We start from the raw sequence: 17,648 nt of genomic DNA on the forward strand, positions 1-17,648 counted from the left end.
GAAAAGTATGGATATGAAAGAAGATAATATGTCAAAAAACGAGTTTGTCCAGCTACAATAGGGACCGTGCGGTTGGAACCTTGCACAACTTCTAGTAAAGGTCCTATTCTCTCCTTAGAGCCCTCTCCTTGTTTTACATTAAATGTTATTTTAGGACCTAAACATTGCAAAGTCTCTGCCTTGTTAGATTCAGGAGCCTCAACGTGTTTTTTAGATGAAGAATTTACTAAAAGACATAACATACCTTTAGTAAAGAAAACTAAACCTGTTCATATAGAAGTCATAGATGGTCGTCCATTATCTTCTGGAGATATTACTCACGAAACCCTTCCTATAGAAGTCATAATCAATAGTCATAATAGTTTTGTAGTATTTAATATCATTAGATCTCTCTCTAATCTAGTCATTTTAGGTTTATCGTGGTTAGAAAAATACAACCCTCAAATAGACTAGATTTCTCAAACTTTCACTTTCTCTGAAAGTATAACTAACAATGTAGTTAAGCAAGTAGAGATTCATAAGTCTACTTCAATTAAACCCATATTTATAGGTGCAAAAGCTTTCTTGCATGCTGCTATGAAAGAATCACCATACATTATTTATGCTACACCCGTTTCTAGTAGTGAAAAGACTTCAAGTGGCATTCCAAGCCAATATCAAGAATTTCAAGATGTATTCGAAAAAAAGAATGCGGATACACTCCCGAAAAATCGTCCCTATGATTGCTCAATTGACCTTCAAGAAGGAGCACAACCGCCATTCGGACCAATCTACAGTTTATCACAAAATGAGTTGGCTGAACTCAAGGAGTATATTGAAGAAAATCTAGCCAAGAATTTCATACGCCATTCTAAATCTCCGGCAGGAGCTCCAATTCTATTTGTGAAGAAAAAAGATGGATCATTGCGGATGTGTGTTGATTATCGAGGACTCAACAAGATTACTCTCAAAAACAAGTATCTACTACCTTTAATATTTGGACTTCTTGATCAGCTAAATCAAGCTAAGATCTACACAAAAATAGATCTTTGAAGAGCATACAATCTAGTATGCATCAAAGAAGAAGATGAATAGAAGACTGCGTTACGAACTAGGTATGGATATTTTGAATACAACGCCATGCCTTTTGGACTTACAAATGCACCAGCAGCTTTTCAACATCTAATGAATGATGTTTTTCGAGAGTTTGTGGACGATTTTGTGGTATGTTATCTAGACGACATCTTGATCTATTCTAAGAATCTAAAAGAACATGAACTTCATGTTCGTCGTGTGTTACAGAAATTAAGAGATGCAGGATTCTATGCCAGGATAGAAAAGTGTGTATTCCACACTACTCAAGTCGATTTCTTAGGTTACATCATTTCAAATGATGGACTTATGATGGATCCTAAGAAAGTTCAAACTATTATAGACTGGAAGATCTCAAAAACGGTAAGAGATGTCCAATGTTTTTTGGGATTTGTCAACTACTATCGGATCTTCATCAAAGACTTCTCTCGAGTTACAGCTCCACTTACACATTTGACTTGTAAAGACAAACTCCAATGGAATCAAGAAGCAGAAGTTGCTTTTGAATCTTTGAAGACAACGTTTATTTCTGCACCAATCTTGTATCGTGTTGATTTTTCCAAAGCATTCTTTATGGAAACAGATGCATCGGACTTTGCTCTGGGTGCGGTTTTATCACAAATGGGAACAAATGACAAACTTCATCCAGTAGCCTTTCATTCAAGAAAATTCTTAACAGCAGAAATCAATTATGAGATCCACGACAAGGAACTTCTTACAATTGTGGATTCTTTTCAAGAATGGTGTCATTATCTAGAAGGCTCTTCCAGTCTAGTCACCGTGTATACGGATCACAAGAATCTTGAATATTTTATGTCAGCATGTGTATTAAATTGTCGCCAAGCTCGTTGGAGCATGTCTTTATCAAGATTCGAGTTCATCATCACTTATCGGCCAGGAAAACAACAAGGTTTATCCGATGCCTTGTCTAGACATTCTTAGCTTATACCAAAAGAAAGAGATGCAACTTTTGAGCAACAAAGAACGGTTCTCTTGAAGTCGGAATAATTTCATCTTCGAGCAATAAAATCAACATTGATTGTTGATTTAACTTTTCTTAAGCAAGTCCAGTTAAGTATGTCTTCAGACCCTCTTGTTCATGATATCAAGAACAATTCTTTTAAATCTCATGATCCGTCTAAATTTGAATTCAAGAACAACCTACTCTATTTCAAAGAGGCCTATATGTTCCAGAAGAAAAAACACGTTTACGTGTTCTTCAAGCTCGTCACGACTTTCCAGCAGGAGGACATTTCGGATATAATAAGACTTTGGAGCTGATATCTAGGGATTTTTGGTGGCCTCAAATGTGGAAGGCAGTTAAAGATTTTGTACAATCATGTGATGTTTGTTCAAGATCGAAAACTCCTCGTCATCAACCTTTTGGACTTCTTCAGCCATTAACCATTCCAGAACAACCATGGTCTTCTGTTTCTATGGACTTCATCACGGATCTTCCAATCTCAGGTTCTTATGATTCTATATTCATGATAGTAGATCGTTTTACCAAGATGGCACATTTTGTACCATGTACAAAATCTATCACACGTGAAGAAACAGTTAAGTTCTTTCTTGATAATATCTATCACTATCATGGATTACTCAAGGATATTATATCAGATAGGAGAACTCAATTTGTATCAAGATTTTGGCGGACTCTTTTTAAGATTCTTAAAGTGGATATAAAACTATCTTCGACATTCCATCTTCAAACTCATGGACAAACGGAGCGTCTTAATCAAGTTTTGGAGCAATATTTAAGATGTACCATTAATTACCAACAAGATGATTGGACAACTCTTTTGCCATTGGCAGAGTTTGCTTACAATAACACGGTACATTCTTCTACAAAACAAACACCTTTCTTTATTAATTATGGTTATCATCCACGACTTGATACTTTTGACTTTTCAAAAGTTGATAATCTTGCTGCGAAAGATTTGGCAATTCATTTATCAGAGCTACATGCAATGATGAAGGTGCAGTTAAAAGAGGCTCAAGAACAACAAAAGGCCAATGCGGATGTCTATCGAAAGGAACAACCATCATTCATCTTGGGTGATAAGGTATGGCTACTTTGTCGCAATATCAAGACCACTCGTTCTTGTGACAAGTTGGAATATCGAAGGCTGGGACCATTTTCTATTTCTGCACAAATCAATCCAGTTGCATATCATTTACATCTATCGAAGTCAATGAAAATCCATCTAGTATTCCACGTATCTCTTCTTGAACCATACAAGATAGTGGACATACCAAGAAGATGACAAGCTCCACCTCCTCCTATAGAAGTAGACAATAATGAAGAGTTTGAAGTAGAAGAAGTCTTAGATTTAAGACGACGCCAGAATAAATTAGAATATCTTATCCATTGGCATGGATATGGTATTAATGAATGCACATGGGAGCCAATAAAGAATCTTGCAAATGCAGCAAAGGCAGTGGAGGCTTTTCATCGATGACATCCATCAAAATCAAGATGAAAACCTTCTTTATAAAAGAAACAACATCTAGGCAAGTTATCATTCTATTTTCAGTTCTTGTTCGTAGCTTCATTGTAGTAGTGATGCTCAGGAGATGGAGAACCAACAACCAATGGATTCAACTCAAGAGCCTTTATTTGCTGACCTGCCGGACGAGACATTACAATTGTCATAACCTTGAAGACGATGCAATCGAGATGAAGATCTTCTAGAACGACATATTCTTCCTCGAATAGTTGGCAAGATACAATGCGTTTGGTATCACGATTTGGGAAGGGACTCCCGATGTTTGGTGATTTTGCTAGAAGTAGGAACAACTCTTGATGCTGTTCCAAATATTCTATTCGAAGGAAGTTACGAAGGCCTCAACAATGATCACATAATTGGGTGGTCTTCCCGCCTTGGTATGGGACACTATCGATGGTTGAGAGGTCCTATCAATCATCTTCGAAGAGAATAAAGTTCAGAGTATGTGGCGAATATAATTCATCGCATCATAGATTTCCTCAACATATGATGACCGCTCCTCGTGGAACTCGTCCCTAGAAGGGGGGGTAATGTCACGGCCATAATCATGTAAGCCAATAATTACATATAGAAATAGGTAGAAGTAAGTAAAATTAGGTAAAAGTAAATTAATTCTATAATATTTAATATAGAAGCTTCTTAGAAACTTCCTCGACGCTGCTTTGACTTCATAGGTGTCTTTAATTGACTTTTTGGATTAGAAACGTGGTCAATAAGTTGGCCATGTGCCACACATGTTGTTAGCTTGAAGATCAAGCTAACTATATGGCCCACACGTAAAAAAACTTACCTTATAAGTGAAGGCATGTGCCCTACAAAGTCAACACATATTGAAGGTCCTATAGAACGTCGCCACGTAGTCCCTAGTTAGATAGTATATATAGACACGAGACTGAAGGCTTCTTCACTCTTGTGAACTCTTTTCTTGCTTCTAGTCTAGTTTCAAGGCTCTTTAGTTTTCTTGTCTTTTGGTAATAGCCATTCCAGTTTCTCTTTCAATATATATTTTGTTACCTCTCTTTGAGTGAAGGCTCACTTGTCTGAATTGTTTTGTCATCCAGTTCTTGTCTTTGACATTTAATCCTAGTTAAAATCCTATTAGACTTTATTCAAACTTTAGGCAAAACTAATTAAATCTTAAATCCAAAAAAAATCCTAATAAAATCCTAAATCCTAAATCAAATCCTAAATCCTAAATCAAACACTAACTAAACCTTAAATTCTAAATCTAATCCTAAATCCTAAATCAAACTCTAACCAAATCCTAAACTAAATCCTAAACCCTAAATAAAACTCTAACCAAACTCTAAATCATAAACCAAATCCTAACCAAAACCTAGTAATTTCCACAATAAATTTAAACCTCAATAATTAATGATTGAACCGTTGTCAAGGACAAGAATTCGATGAAAGCTAAAGAGTAAGTGAGACTTTTCTCAAAAAGAAATAGGACAAAATAGAAATATGTATATTAAGAAAGAAACTGGAATGGCTATTGCCAAAATACAAGAAAACTAGAGACCCTTGAAACTAGACTAGAAGCAAGAATTGAGTTGACAAGAGTGAAGAGGGCTTCACTCTTGCCTCTATATATACTATCTAACTAGAAGCCACGTGGCGATGTTCTATAAGACCTCCAATATATGTTGACTTTCTAGGCCACATGCCTTTGCTTGCAAGGCAAGTTTTCTATGAATGGACCACGTAGTTAGCTTGTTCTTTAAGCTTCCAACATGCGTGGCACATGGCTAACTTGTTGACCAAGTTTCTAACCTAAAAGTCAACTATAGACTCCTATAAAGTCAAAGCAGCATCTATGAAGCTTCTAAGAAGCTTCTCTAGAAGATATTACACAATTAACCTACTTTTACATACTTTTATCTATTCATATAGGTAATTATATGTATGTCCGTGACATTACCCCCCCTTCTAGGGACGAGTTCCACGAGGAGCGGTGATTATATATTGAGAAAATCTAATATGCGGCGAATTGTATTTGCTACATACTCTGATCTTTGTTCTCTTCGAAGATAGTTGATGGGTCCTCTTAGCCATCGATAGTGTCCCATTCCAGGGCGAGAAGACCACCCTGTTATTTGATCACTGTTGAGGCCTTCATAACTTCCTTCAAATAATACATTTGAAACACCATCAGGAGTCGTTCCTATCTCCAATAATATCACCAAACATCGAGAATCTCTTCCAAGGTCGTGAAACCAAACGCGTTGTATCTCACCATCTATTCGAGGAAGAACATGTCGTTCTTGAGGGTCTTCATTTCGGTTGCGTCGTCTTGAAGGTTGTGACAATCGCAATGTCTCATCCAGTAAGTCAGCAAACGAAGGTTCTTGAGTTGAATCCGCTGGTTGTTGGCTCTCCATCTAATTAGCGTCACAAAATGCAAAGAAGTTACAAACAAGGATAGGAAATTGAATGTTATCTTGCCTCAATCTTGTCTCTTTCATAAGAGAGGTTTTCATCTTGGTTTTGATGGATGTCGTTGATGAAAAACTTTGACTTTAGCTGATGCATTTGCTAGATTCCTGGATGGCTCCCATGTGCGCTCACTAATATCATATCCGCACCAATGAACAAGATATTTCAGCTTATTTCGGCGCCGCCTTGAGTCTAATATCTCTTCCACCTCAAATTCTTCATTATTATCTACTTCTATAGGAGGCGGTGGCATTTGTCTTCTTCTTTGTATATCCACTGTCTTATATGGTTCAAGAAGAGACACGTGGAATACAGGATGGATCTTCATTGACTCCGGTAGATGTAACCGATATGCAACTGGGTTGATCTGTTCAGAAACAAAAAAGGGGCCAAACCTACGATAGTCCAATTTGTCACAAGGTCGAGTGGTCTTGATATTGCGATGAAGTAGCCATACCTTATCACCCACGTTGAATTGTGGTTGCTCTTTACGATATACATCTGCATTTATCTTTTGTCGTTCTTGAGCTTTCTTCAACTGCGCCTTCATTATTGCATGTAACTCTGACAACCGATTTGCCATATCTTCTGCTGCAGGATTATCAACTTTTGAAAAATCAAAAGTATCAAGTCGTGGATGATAGCCATAATTGGCAAAGAAAGGTGTTTGTTGCGTGGAGGAATGTACCGTATTATTATAAGCAAACTCTGCCAATGGCAGAAGGTTTGTCCAATCATCTTGTTGGTAGTTGATGGTACACCTTAAATACTGTTCCAAGACTTGGTTTACGCACTCTGTTTGTCCATCAGTTTGAGGATGGAAAGCTGAAGATAGCTTTATGTCCACTTTTAAAATCTTGAAAAGAGTCCTCCAGAATCTCGACACAAATTGAGTTCCCCTATCCGATATGATATCTTTAGGTAATCCATGATAGCGATAGATATTATCAATGAAAAGCTTAGCTGTTTCTTCACCTGTGATAGATTTTGTACATGGCATAAAATGTGCCATCTTGGTGAAACGATCTACTATCACAAATATAGAATCATAAGATCTTGAGTTTGGAAGATCTGTGATGAAATCCATAGAAACAGAAGACCATGGTTGTTCTGGTATAGGTAATGGCTGAAGAAGTCCGTAAGGTCGATGTCGAGGAATTTTTGATCTTGAACAAATATCACATGATTGTACAAAGTCTTTGACTGACTTCCACATTTGTGGCCACCAAAAATCTCTTGATATGAGTTCCAAAGTCTTATTATATCCAAAGTGCCCTGCTGCTGGAAAGTCATGACGTGCTTGAAGAACACGCAAACGTGCTTTTCCTTCTGGAACATATAGGCGTCCTTCAAAATATAATAGATTATTCTTGAACTCGAACTTAGAAGAATCATGAGACTTGGAAGAATTATTCTCGATATCATGAACAAGAGGGTCTAAGGACATACTGGACTGGATTTGCTTGAGAAAAGTTGAATCAACAGTCAATGTTGATTTCACTGCTCGGAGATGAAATTGCTCCGGTTTCAAGAGGACTGTTCTTTGTTGCTCAAAAGCTGCATCTCCTTCTTTTGGTGCAAAATAAGAACGTCTAGACAGGACATCGGACAAACCTTGTTGTTTTCCTGGCCGATAAGTGATAATGAAGTCGAATCTTGACAAAGACATACTCCAACGAGCTTGACGACGATTCAACACGCGTGCTGACATGAAATACTCGAGGTTCTTGTGATCTGTATACACAATGACTGGACTAGAAGCACCTTCTAGATAATGACGCCATTCTTGAAAAGAATCCACGATTGCAAGAAGTTCTTTATCGTGGATCTCATAATTGATCACGGCTATTGAGAATTTTCTTGAATGAAAAGCTATCGGATGAAGTTTGTCATCTGTTCCCATTTGTGATAAAACTGCACCCAAGGCAAAATCCGATGCATCTGTTTCCATAAAAAATGCCTTGGAAAAGTCAACACGATATAAGACTGGTGCAGAGACAAACGATGTCTTCAAGGCTTCAAATGCTGCTTCCGCTTCTTGATTCCATTGGAATTTATCTTTACTAGTCAAGCGTGTAAGTGGAGCTGCAACTCGTGAGAAGTCTTTGATGAAGATCCGATAGTAATTGGCAAATCCCAAGAAACATTGGACATCTCTTACAGTCTTTGGAATCTTCCAATCCATGATTGTTTGGACTTTCTTAGAATCCATCATAAGACCATCATTTGAAATGATGTATCCTAAAAAGTCAACTTGAGTAGTGTGAAATACGCACTTTTCCATCTTGGCGTACAATCCTGCATCTCTGAGTTTTTGTAATACTTGACGAACATGTATTTCATGTTCTTCAACATTCTTAGAATAAATCAGGATATGGTCTAGGTAGCAGACGACAAAATTATCTAAGAATTCACGAAATACATCATTCATGAGATGTTGAAAAGCAGCTGGTGCATTCGTGAGTCCAAAAGGCATGACATTATATTCAAAATGCCCGTACCTGGTTCGAAACGCAGTCTTCCATTCATCTCCTTCTTTGATCCGTACTAGATTATATGCTCCTCTTAGATCTATTTTTGTATAGATCTTAGCTTGATTTAACTGGTCAAGGAGTCCTGATATCAAAGGTAATGGATACCTGTTCTTGATTGTGATCTTGTTGAGTCCTCGATAGTCAACACACATTCGTAAAGATCCATCTTTTTTCTTTACGAATAAAATTGGAGCTCCTGCTGGAGATTTTGAATGGCGTATGAAATTCTTCGCTAAATTCTCATCAATATATGTCTTGAGTTCAGCCAACTCATCTTGCGATAAACTGTAAATTGGTCCAAATGGTGGCTGAGTTCCTTCCTTGAGATCGATTGAACAATCGTATGGGCGATGCTCAGGAAGAATATCTGCATTCTTTTTTTCAAAAACGTCTTGATAATCCTGATATTGACTTGGAATGCCACTTGAAGTCTTTACGCTTTCAGAAATAGGTGCAGCATAAATAGCAAAAGTTGATCCTTCTTTTGCTGCGTGTATAAATGCTTTTGCACTTATAAGTGCGAGTTTTACTATACTAGAGTCATGGTTTTTACTTGATTAATAGAACTGTTACTAATGCTCTGAGGAAAATCAAGTTTACGAGAAATCCAATCTATTCGAGGATTATACTTTTCTAACCATGATAAGCCTAAAATTACTGGATTAGAGGGAGATCTAATTATATTAAAAATTACGCAACTACTATGACCATTTATTACTACATCTACAGGAAGTGTTTCGTGAGTTACATCTACGGAAGACAACGGACGACCATCTATGACTTCTACGTGTACAGGTTTAGTTTTTTGTATTAATGATATTCTATGACATCTAGCAAATTCTTCATCTAAAAAACAAGATGAGGCTCCTGAATCTACCAAGGCAGAGGCTTTGTAATTATTAGGTCCTAAACGCACATCTATTATAAAACAAGGAGATGGTTCTGAGGAGAGGATAGGACCTTTATTAGAAGTTGTACAAGATTCTAGCCGCACGGTCCCTATTGTAGCTGGACGTACTCGTTTTCCGACATACTGTCTTCATTGACAGCCGTACTCCTCATTTTGTAGTTACGTCGCTTCTTTGGACAATGTTGAGCAATGTGCTTAGGTTCTCCACAATATAAGCACAATCCTTCTTGTCGACGACGAGACTTTTCTTGCTCAGTAAGAGGTTTGAAACGTACCGCATCAATTTGCATATCCTCTACTTCTGAAGGTATGTGTTGAGGAGACGTCGGTGTTGCCATTGAATTGTAGTAACGTTGAGGCCCACTTGTGCGACTCTCGGATCGAAATTCAAAAAGTCGATTGTCGCACTTCACAGCAAAGTCAATTGCTTGACTCAATGTTTGAGGATCAGGTAAATTGAGCATCAATTTCTTTACCTCATATTGTAATCCGTAGAGAAATTGACTCACAAGTGCGGCATCATCCCACTTGATATCAGTTGCAAGTTGTCAAAATTGCGAAGCATATAATGTTACTGATCGATTGCCTTGTCGCAAAATACGGATCTTGTTGGTTGCAACATGAATTGCATCATGTTCTCCAAACATGGATCGAAACTCCGCCAAAAAAGCCTCCAGATTATCCAATATTGGATCTCGTCGTTCAAGGAAAGATGAAAACCATGACAATGCTGAACCTGAAAGAAGTGTACCAATGAATCTAACTTGTGACCCTGGAGTTGGATAGCTCTGGGGTTGAAGTTCAATCACTAGTTGGACCTGATTGATGAATCCTCGAAACTTGGATCTGGTACCATCAAACTTCTCGGGCAAGGCAACTCTCGGTTCTCTAACACTCGAAGGGTGTTCCATTCTGGTAGAAGGGACATGGTTTGGTGCAGATGTTGAAGCAGCCCCAATCATCTCTATATCTTCACTTTCTACCATTCTTGTTGCTCCTTGTGGTGGTAAATTGAGTTGATGCATCGCAAGCATTAACTCCCTCAATTGTTCTTGCATCTGTGCCATTGCACTCTTCATTTCAACAAGCTCTGCCATAGTAGCACTTAGAAAAGAGAAGATGTCTAATAACGCTCAAAACAAATAGAAGAGAGGAATTGATAACAAAGAAAATACTAAGAACAATATCAGTTTAAAAGAGGGTAATCCGCAACTTCTAATGCACTTATGTCTTATCAAGAAAAAGGGGTAATCCACTCTTAATCAAGAAAAGACAAAGCTCTGATATTGTAAGTGTACTCTTATCAATCTGTCAAGGACAAGAACTCGATGAAAGCTAAAGAGTAAGTGAGACTTTTCTCAAAAAGAAATAGGACAAAATAGAAATATGTATATTAAGAAAGAAACTGGAATGGCTATTGCCAAAATACAAGAAAACTAGAGACCCTTGAAACTAGACTAGAAGCAAGAAAGGAGTTGACAAGAGTGAAGAGGGCTTCACTCTTGCCTCTATATATACTATCTAACTAGAAGCCACGTGGCGATGTTCTATAAGACCTCCAATATATGTTGACTTTCTAGGCCACATGCCTTTGCTTGCAAGGCAAGTTTTCTATGAATGGACCACGTAGTTAGCTTGTTCTTTAAGCTTCCAACATGCGTGGCACATGGCTAACTTGTTGACCAAGTTTCTAACCTAAAAGTCAACTATAGACTCCTATAAAGTCAAAGCAGCGTCTATGAAGCTTCTAAGAAGCTTCTCTAGAAGATATTACACAATTAACCTACTTTTACATACTTTTATCTATTCATATAGGTAATTATATGTATGTCCGTGACAACCGTTGATCTTAACTCAATTTTTTCACAATTTTTAAAAACTCAGTTAAAAACATGCAAAATTTTTTTAAAAAAAGATCGAAATTACCAAATAGATGATAACCTCAAAAACAAGCTCGAGTATGTGTCGGCCTCCTTCTCCAACCTTGATGCCAATCTCCCAGAGCCAATATCTTTCTTTTTCACTATTTGATTGATTTCAAAATTCTCATACACATAGAAAAATAAGTCTAATAACTTTTCACATAGATTTCACTCCAATCTAACTAATAGATTGCAAGAAATCTTGCAAACCCTTATTGGACCTAAAATTCTACTTTCTGAGACCTTGACCCGCTTAAACCTCAATAATCCTCAATTCAACCGTTAGATTAAGCTCACATTCACAATACATATTGAAGACAACTATAACCAATAATCCACAAAATTTTACTTGTAGATCTATTACAAAACTCTTGAAATCACCCAAAATATAAATCCTATTTTATTTCATAAAATCCAAGTCATCCAAAACAAACCTTGAGTTTGCAAAGCTCTTACAAAGTCAATACAAATGCAAATCACTCAAAACCAATACTCATAAAAATCCTATCTAATCTCCTATCAAATCCCATTCTTTGATCTGCCAAAGAGTCCCAGAATCGTCGTTGAAACTTGGTTTTGTGCCTTTGGATCTGATTTTGACCCTAGTTTATAACCGGCCCTCTTTGGATATCAATATCTAATTTTTCTATGTAATTTTTGCTAGAATTTACTCTTAACTTCCTCCAAAAGATATCTATATCATTTATTTTTCCAATCTACCTTATTTTACTTTATTTATGGCCCTACAAAGTAAGTAGAAGTCACCTTTCTAAAAAGGCAGTATTACTACTAAAAGTTTTACTACCTCCCTATCTTTTATTCATATTTTTTTACTTTATTTTTTAATTTGGCTCTTCTATAATAAGATCCATATTGTTATCTTTCACCATATAATCATGTTACAATATGACAACGTCATATCTAAGCTTTATTACCTTGAACTTCTTACTTAAGGCATATGTATCATTTAACTTCAAGGTTTCTATTTCACATGTCTCATTTCAGGCTTATGTATCATTTAACTTCAAGGTTTCTATTTCACATATCTCACTTAATGTGTTCTTTTGGTCATCAACTAGATATATACTTTCTTCTTTGATCACCTTCTTTTTAATTCCAAGTCGATTGAAAAACTCAGTCAAGATATATTTTTTCATAGAATTGCAATCTATAAGCTTTTGACATAATTGTCCTCTTAGTTGATCCGCTAAACATACCAATCAATTCTTCTAATAGTTGTTTGAAGTCATGCCATTTGTCTTTAAGAAACAACAACTATTTCCAATATTGGCCCTTGGTACTTTTATTAAGAAACCTCGTTTTCCTTCTCTACTTCTTTATCATCTTTGTAAGCTTTGAGATTGTAAATCTACCTTAATTTGTTAGTACCTTAATTTTGATATTTCAAAAAATCTTTGATCTAGTGGCCTTACTCCTAATAGTAATAACATAGTCCCTATTGTGCCAATATTTGTTGTCCCTATGGTGTCAACGGTCCTTACAAGGCATTAATTTTTATTAGCGTTGCTTATTGTACCATAGTATTGGATAGTGGATTTGAATTTTTCCCTATAGGTCGTACTCCATGGTTTCTAAAATTTATAGCATTGACCTTGTTTGCAATCCTAACTGCCTCTTCAAATGTTTGCAAATCTTTTAATTTCACTTCTTGCTGAAGCACAGGTTTCAACCTTTATACAAACCAAACCATCATCTTTGCCTCTAAAAAGTTGTTAATTTGAAGACATAGGAACTTGAATTAAAAGACATAATCTTGTATTGACCTAGATTGTATAAAGTTAGTCAATTAATCATATGCTAATTTTTCCACATTGATGGGCTAAAATTGATTCTTAAGTTTGGTTTCAAACTCCTCTTAGTTATGAAATCTACCTTGAGCTCTATAATTTTGAGCTCGATGTGACCACCAAGTGACTGCCATATCTCTAAAATACCTAGTTATATATAAATTCTTAAATAGTGCTTGCCTCAAATAGTTTGAAGTATTGTCACACACTGAAGAGTTATTGGCATACATCTTCTTAGTTTGAAGTTCCAAAATATGTTTTGAGCTTCCTTAATTTAAAGTTAGCAGATGTCAATGTTCTTACCCTAGAAGCTTTCACTTGTCCTTGCATAATAGCTATCTCATCTAGAAGATGTTGCACTTGAGCTTCCATTTGGAATGGCTCCACCATATCTCTTATGCTACAATTTATTTGCTAAACTTTGCTACCATAATGTCTTCTATCCTTCCAATTGTTTTCTTAAAAGTAGCTTGTAGTAGCCTTAAAATAATAATGGATATGACTACAATAATTGACTTCTAACTAGTCAGTAGTTATTAACACATTACTAAAGAACAAACTAACACTCGCTGTGATATCAATGAAACAAAAGACTAAATTCTCTTAAAGATCTAAAATCCTTTTAGTTGATAGCAACATAAATTCCATTTCAAAGTAGGACAAATTGGACTAGAAAAAAATTGAACAGAATTAAATAGAATATAACATGAAAGACAAAATACTATAAAAAAAAATAGAACAAAAAATATAAACCAAAATTTATAGAGAGAAAGAGATTGAAGCCATACCTAACCAAATGCCTCAAATGGCCTCGGCCAGTCTTATTTGTACTTTGTCCAATCATCCTAGAACTTTCTAGAATGTTTCTAATAGTAGGCTCTATCAATATAACTACCGTTTTAGAAGATTCTAGAAGGTAGGCCCTATCTTGATAATTATCTTTAGTTCTTGTAGGATGTTCTATAGTAGGCTCTATATAGACCACCAACTTGACTCCAATTCTAAAAACTTCTAAAATCTTTTCAAAAACAACCCCAATTACTTATCTCTATGCATCAATAATATAATTATCTTATCCATGCTCCATTACAGATAAGATTAATAGTACAATAATCACTAGTTTAGTCTTTAATTACTTAAATTACTTTCTTTACTTATATATATATTTGGACTTGGATTAATTTTCTATAAAAGCCAATTTAAAATATTAACTCCAAAATAAATTGATAATAGAATTTATAAATATCTATTTATAGATTATAACTATATGAATAAATCTATGTTTTTATTTTAATATTTTATTATAAAACTTTAAAATAAGAATTCAATAAATTCTTTTAAATTTGATTACAAATAAAATATAAAAAATTGATAGATTCATAAATTTATTTCTATAAGAACAAATTTTTATTTGGCTTAGTTACAATTTATTGCTTATAAAAATTCAAATGACATGACTTTGAGAATCTATACTATTTAAGCAACAAACACAAAAATATGAAGAAATATTTGGATGGATGAGATAATCAACATGTCAAATGCAAAAGACAAAGATTTGTTATTATTCAAAAAACATGGACAATGGTTGAGTTAAATATAGCAATTGATGGTAGGAGGATATTTTATAAGACCAAGATCAAGTCAGCAACATCAGTTTTTCTTTTTGATTTCTTTATTCTTGAACTAATTAAATTATATATATATATATATATATATATGTTTTTTTTTTTTTTTTGCTACTCTTATCTATCGAAATTGCAGCATGGAACAAAAAAACAATTCACACCATAGCTAAAGCCCAAACTATGCTAACAGGTTGATAGTCCAAAGTCTAGGATGTTAGAAATGTATTAGAATATATTGAAATTAGAGAAGAGATTTGGACTCTTGAGGAGAGTTTGGATTCCCAATCTTATAAGACCCGAACTCTCAACCAAAGACCAAACTCTTGGCGCTAAACCTCACAAGTAGTGCTTGCCACGTAGGCATGCTGGAGCTGTCTACCTCTCGGCTTTGAGCTCGAGTGTGAAGCCCAAGTGGTCAATTTCCACTTCTACATTAATCAAATTGCTAGAATCTATCAGCCACTCTCCCTTTGGAGAGACTTTGAACAGGCATGTAAGTCCATGACCATCCACAACTGTATCCTCTGTTCAGAGGTCAAACAGCTATCCATTGTTCAAAAGTCAAAACAATGGAAAAGTTAGATTGTCAACCAGTTGCTGAATTTGATTCAATACAGCAAGGGACCCATTATTATATCAATTGGACCTATCGGTATAGTAAGTGGGCCAAGGTCGGTAAGGTTCTCTGACGCCAAAATCGGTCGAATTTCTCACGCGAATCCGCACTCGACACACCCCCCGCCATTGCGACATAGTGCAGCTCCACGAGGACCAAGCAGCTAGTAGGTCAAGCAGGTCAAGCACTTTACTTCAAAATCAGGTCGATGCACCTGTTGCCTCTGGATCATCGGAATTGAGTGCTACAACTTGTGCCTGGGGGTTATTAAGCTCTTGTTCAGTAGGCGTTATCAGGGGGATGAGAACTTTGCTTTCATATTCGTCGACCTCAAAGATGTCCTCTCCCATCGCTGCCAAATAATCGTCATCATCTCCACGAAGGCCTCCGTCTTCCGCCTTCCTCATTAGTACCGGCTTGCCATCAGGGTTGAACTCCACTCTCATAGTTCTATACCCAACAATAAATTGTTTGTTTCGCTTGGCCTTCAGCTCCAGTGTCGTTTCATTGATGCACTTCACGCCAATATCTCCGCCCGCATCTACACCTACTCCTGGAGTTCCGATTGTGGCGTGCGCCATAACCCTGCCGAATAGTCCTCGCCGTCCAGTCACGGTGAATTTCGTTGCGTACAGGACTTCAGTCACAATCCAAAGCTGCTTTACCTTGCTTCTGCATCATCGCATCATGTGGAAAGGAATCCACAATGGAAAAGATGTCAGCTCAGCTTTAAAGCCTTCAAACAACTGGGCAACTGACTTCGACTAGACATTGTCAAACAATCCAATGGGGAGTTTGTCCTATCCATCAGCTATTAAGAAACAGATTCAATTGGAGCTCACATGGAACTGTAGCCCTTAGCTAGATTCGGATAAAAACCAGCGTCAAGCTTGCTCAAATGACCTGAGATGATCAGATGGCTATAGACATTCATTTTACGTGACTCATCATTACAAACGATTTGACTATTACATCAAGATGAATTTAGCATTATTCTACATGGTAAACACTTATGGCCACCACCTTCTCACATTCGTCATTATAGTTGCACAATTATCTACTAACAAAAGAGAAGTGAAAATGGGAGCGAATACCTAGTGTTCTCTGACCAATCAGAACATATCTTTTGCAAGAATGGTATGTTCGGAAACCAATCACCACCCATGACCCAACTGCAAACTTTCGTGTAATCGACTGAAGCAGCAGTCAAACCGTCCATGGCGCAAGACAGACTCTCCTCGTTGCCCAAGTCAATGCCTGCGACACTCGCAAGCCAAAGGACAACTTTATTTGAAGTCGAAAAGGATAGGTTCGCGCTCACCAACCGCTTCTTCTCGAAGTTCTGATGTGAGGGTCGGGGCTTCAGGGGATTCTCAAGGTCAGTTAACCCTTTCCGCATACGATCAAGATCAGCTTGATGAGCAGATCGCCATTTGGATTTGTCTGCCATCAATATCACGTCTAGCATAGATCCCATTCTGACCAATGGCCGCATACTGCTTGAGAACTTGGACATCATCCTCCGAACCAAATTCTGTTCGCCCCTAATTAACACATCCAGGCAGTGCAGGTTGTGCTCCAGGGGGTCAACAGCCCTGTACTTCAACTGCCTGTAGAGAACCTCCTCGGCCGATTTACTGGCCACGCTGGTGGACATGGTGGAAGATGGAACGCCTACAAGAATGATATCAAGAAGTTCAAAGGTATCCCAGGTTGTCCAGTATGTTCCTACTCTGTGTCCACACAAGCGGTGAGATATGCTATGAACAAAATAACAGAGATCCAAAATGCACTCACTGTGAAGTGAAAGTCGAAGGTTGGAGAAGAGAAATATAAGCGAGTTCCGACACTAGGGTGATGACAAAACAAGGATGATCACAATGAACGAAGACCAACAGCAGCACGACAGGGAGTCAAGGACCGAATAACAAACAAAATCAATTAGACGTTTTCGACGTGACAAGTGTCAAAGAGAGGGGCAAATGTAATGTCAATGGCTATAGGCCCCTCGTCCAAAGCGGGCCAAGATAGTTTTGTCAACGTTTTGCAGAATCAGACATGCATGATAATTTGCTCGATTATTGCAGATTCTGCCTAATTTAAGCTCCAGCGAAAAATGAATCATTTTAGGTGCAGTCACCTTTTTGGTCTTCGGAGCACGGCAGGGGCCCAACCATGGCCTATGATTCAGGAAAATAAGACATTGTAATGATCTC

The 17,648-nt window shown here is 37.0% G+C and overlaps 1 protein-coding gene across 2 annotated transcripts; it reads right to left on the reverse strand.

Moving 5' to 3' along the window:
• Positions 1-15,023: 15,023 nt before the first annotated feature.
• On the reverse strand, positions 15,024-17,297 carry LOC112291182 (uncharacterized). 2 transcript variants are annotated; one of them, XM_073538566.2, is made up of 2 exons: positions 16,527-17,297; positions 15,024-16,101 (listed from the first exon to the last, which is right to left on the reverse strand). In XM_073538566.2, exons 1-2 carry the CDS (start codon positions 17,087-17,089, stop codon positions 15,633-15,635), a joined length of 1,032 nt encoding a protein of 343 aa, XP_073394667.1. In that variant the 5' UTR covers positions 17,090-17,297; the 3' UTR covers positions 15,024-15,632. The 2 variants fall into 2 exon arrangements, with proteins under 2 accessions (XP_073394667.1, XP_024394046.1); XM_024538278.3 differs by having other exon boundaries at positions 15,024-16,104; positions 16,527-17,261.
• Between the last annotated feature and the right edge of the window lie 351 nt (positions 17,298-17,648).

Source organism: Physcomitrium patens, chromosome 14 (assembly GCF_059467195.1).
Source record: "Physcomitrium patens ecotype Gransden chromosome 14, ASM5946719v1, whole genome shotgun sequence".
Classification (NCBI taxonomy): Eukaryota; Viridiplantae; Streptophyta; class Bryopsida; order Funariales; family Funariaceae; genus Physcomitrium; species Physcomitrium patens.

Bases quoted from the DNA above. Each gene is read 5' to 3' on its own strand.
- LOC112291182 (XM_024538278.3), bottom strand. From the start codon at position 17,089: ATGTCCACCAGCGTGGCCAGTAAATCGGCCGAGGAGGTTCTCTACAGG. The intron at 16,105-16,526 runs GTATTCGCTCCC...GCGATGATGCAG, and splicing joins GATTGGTCAGAGAACACTAG to AAGCAAGGTAAAGCAGCTTT.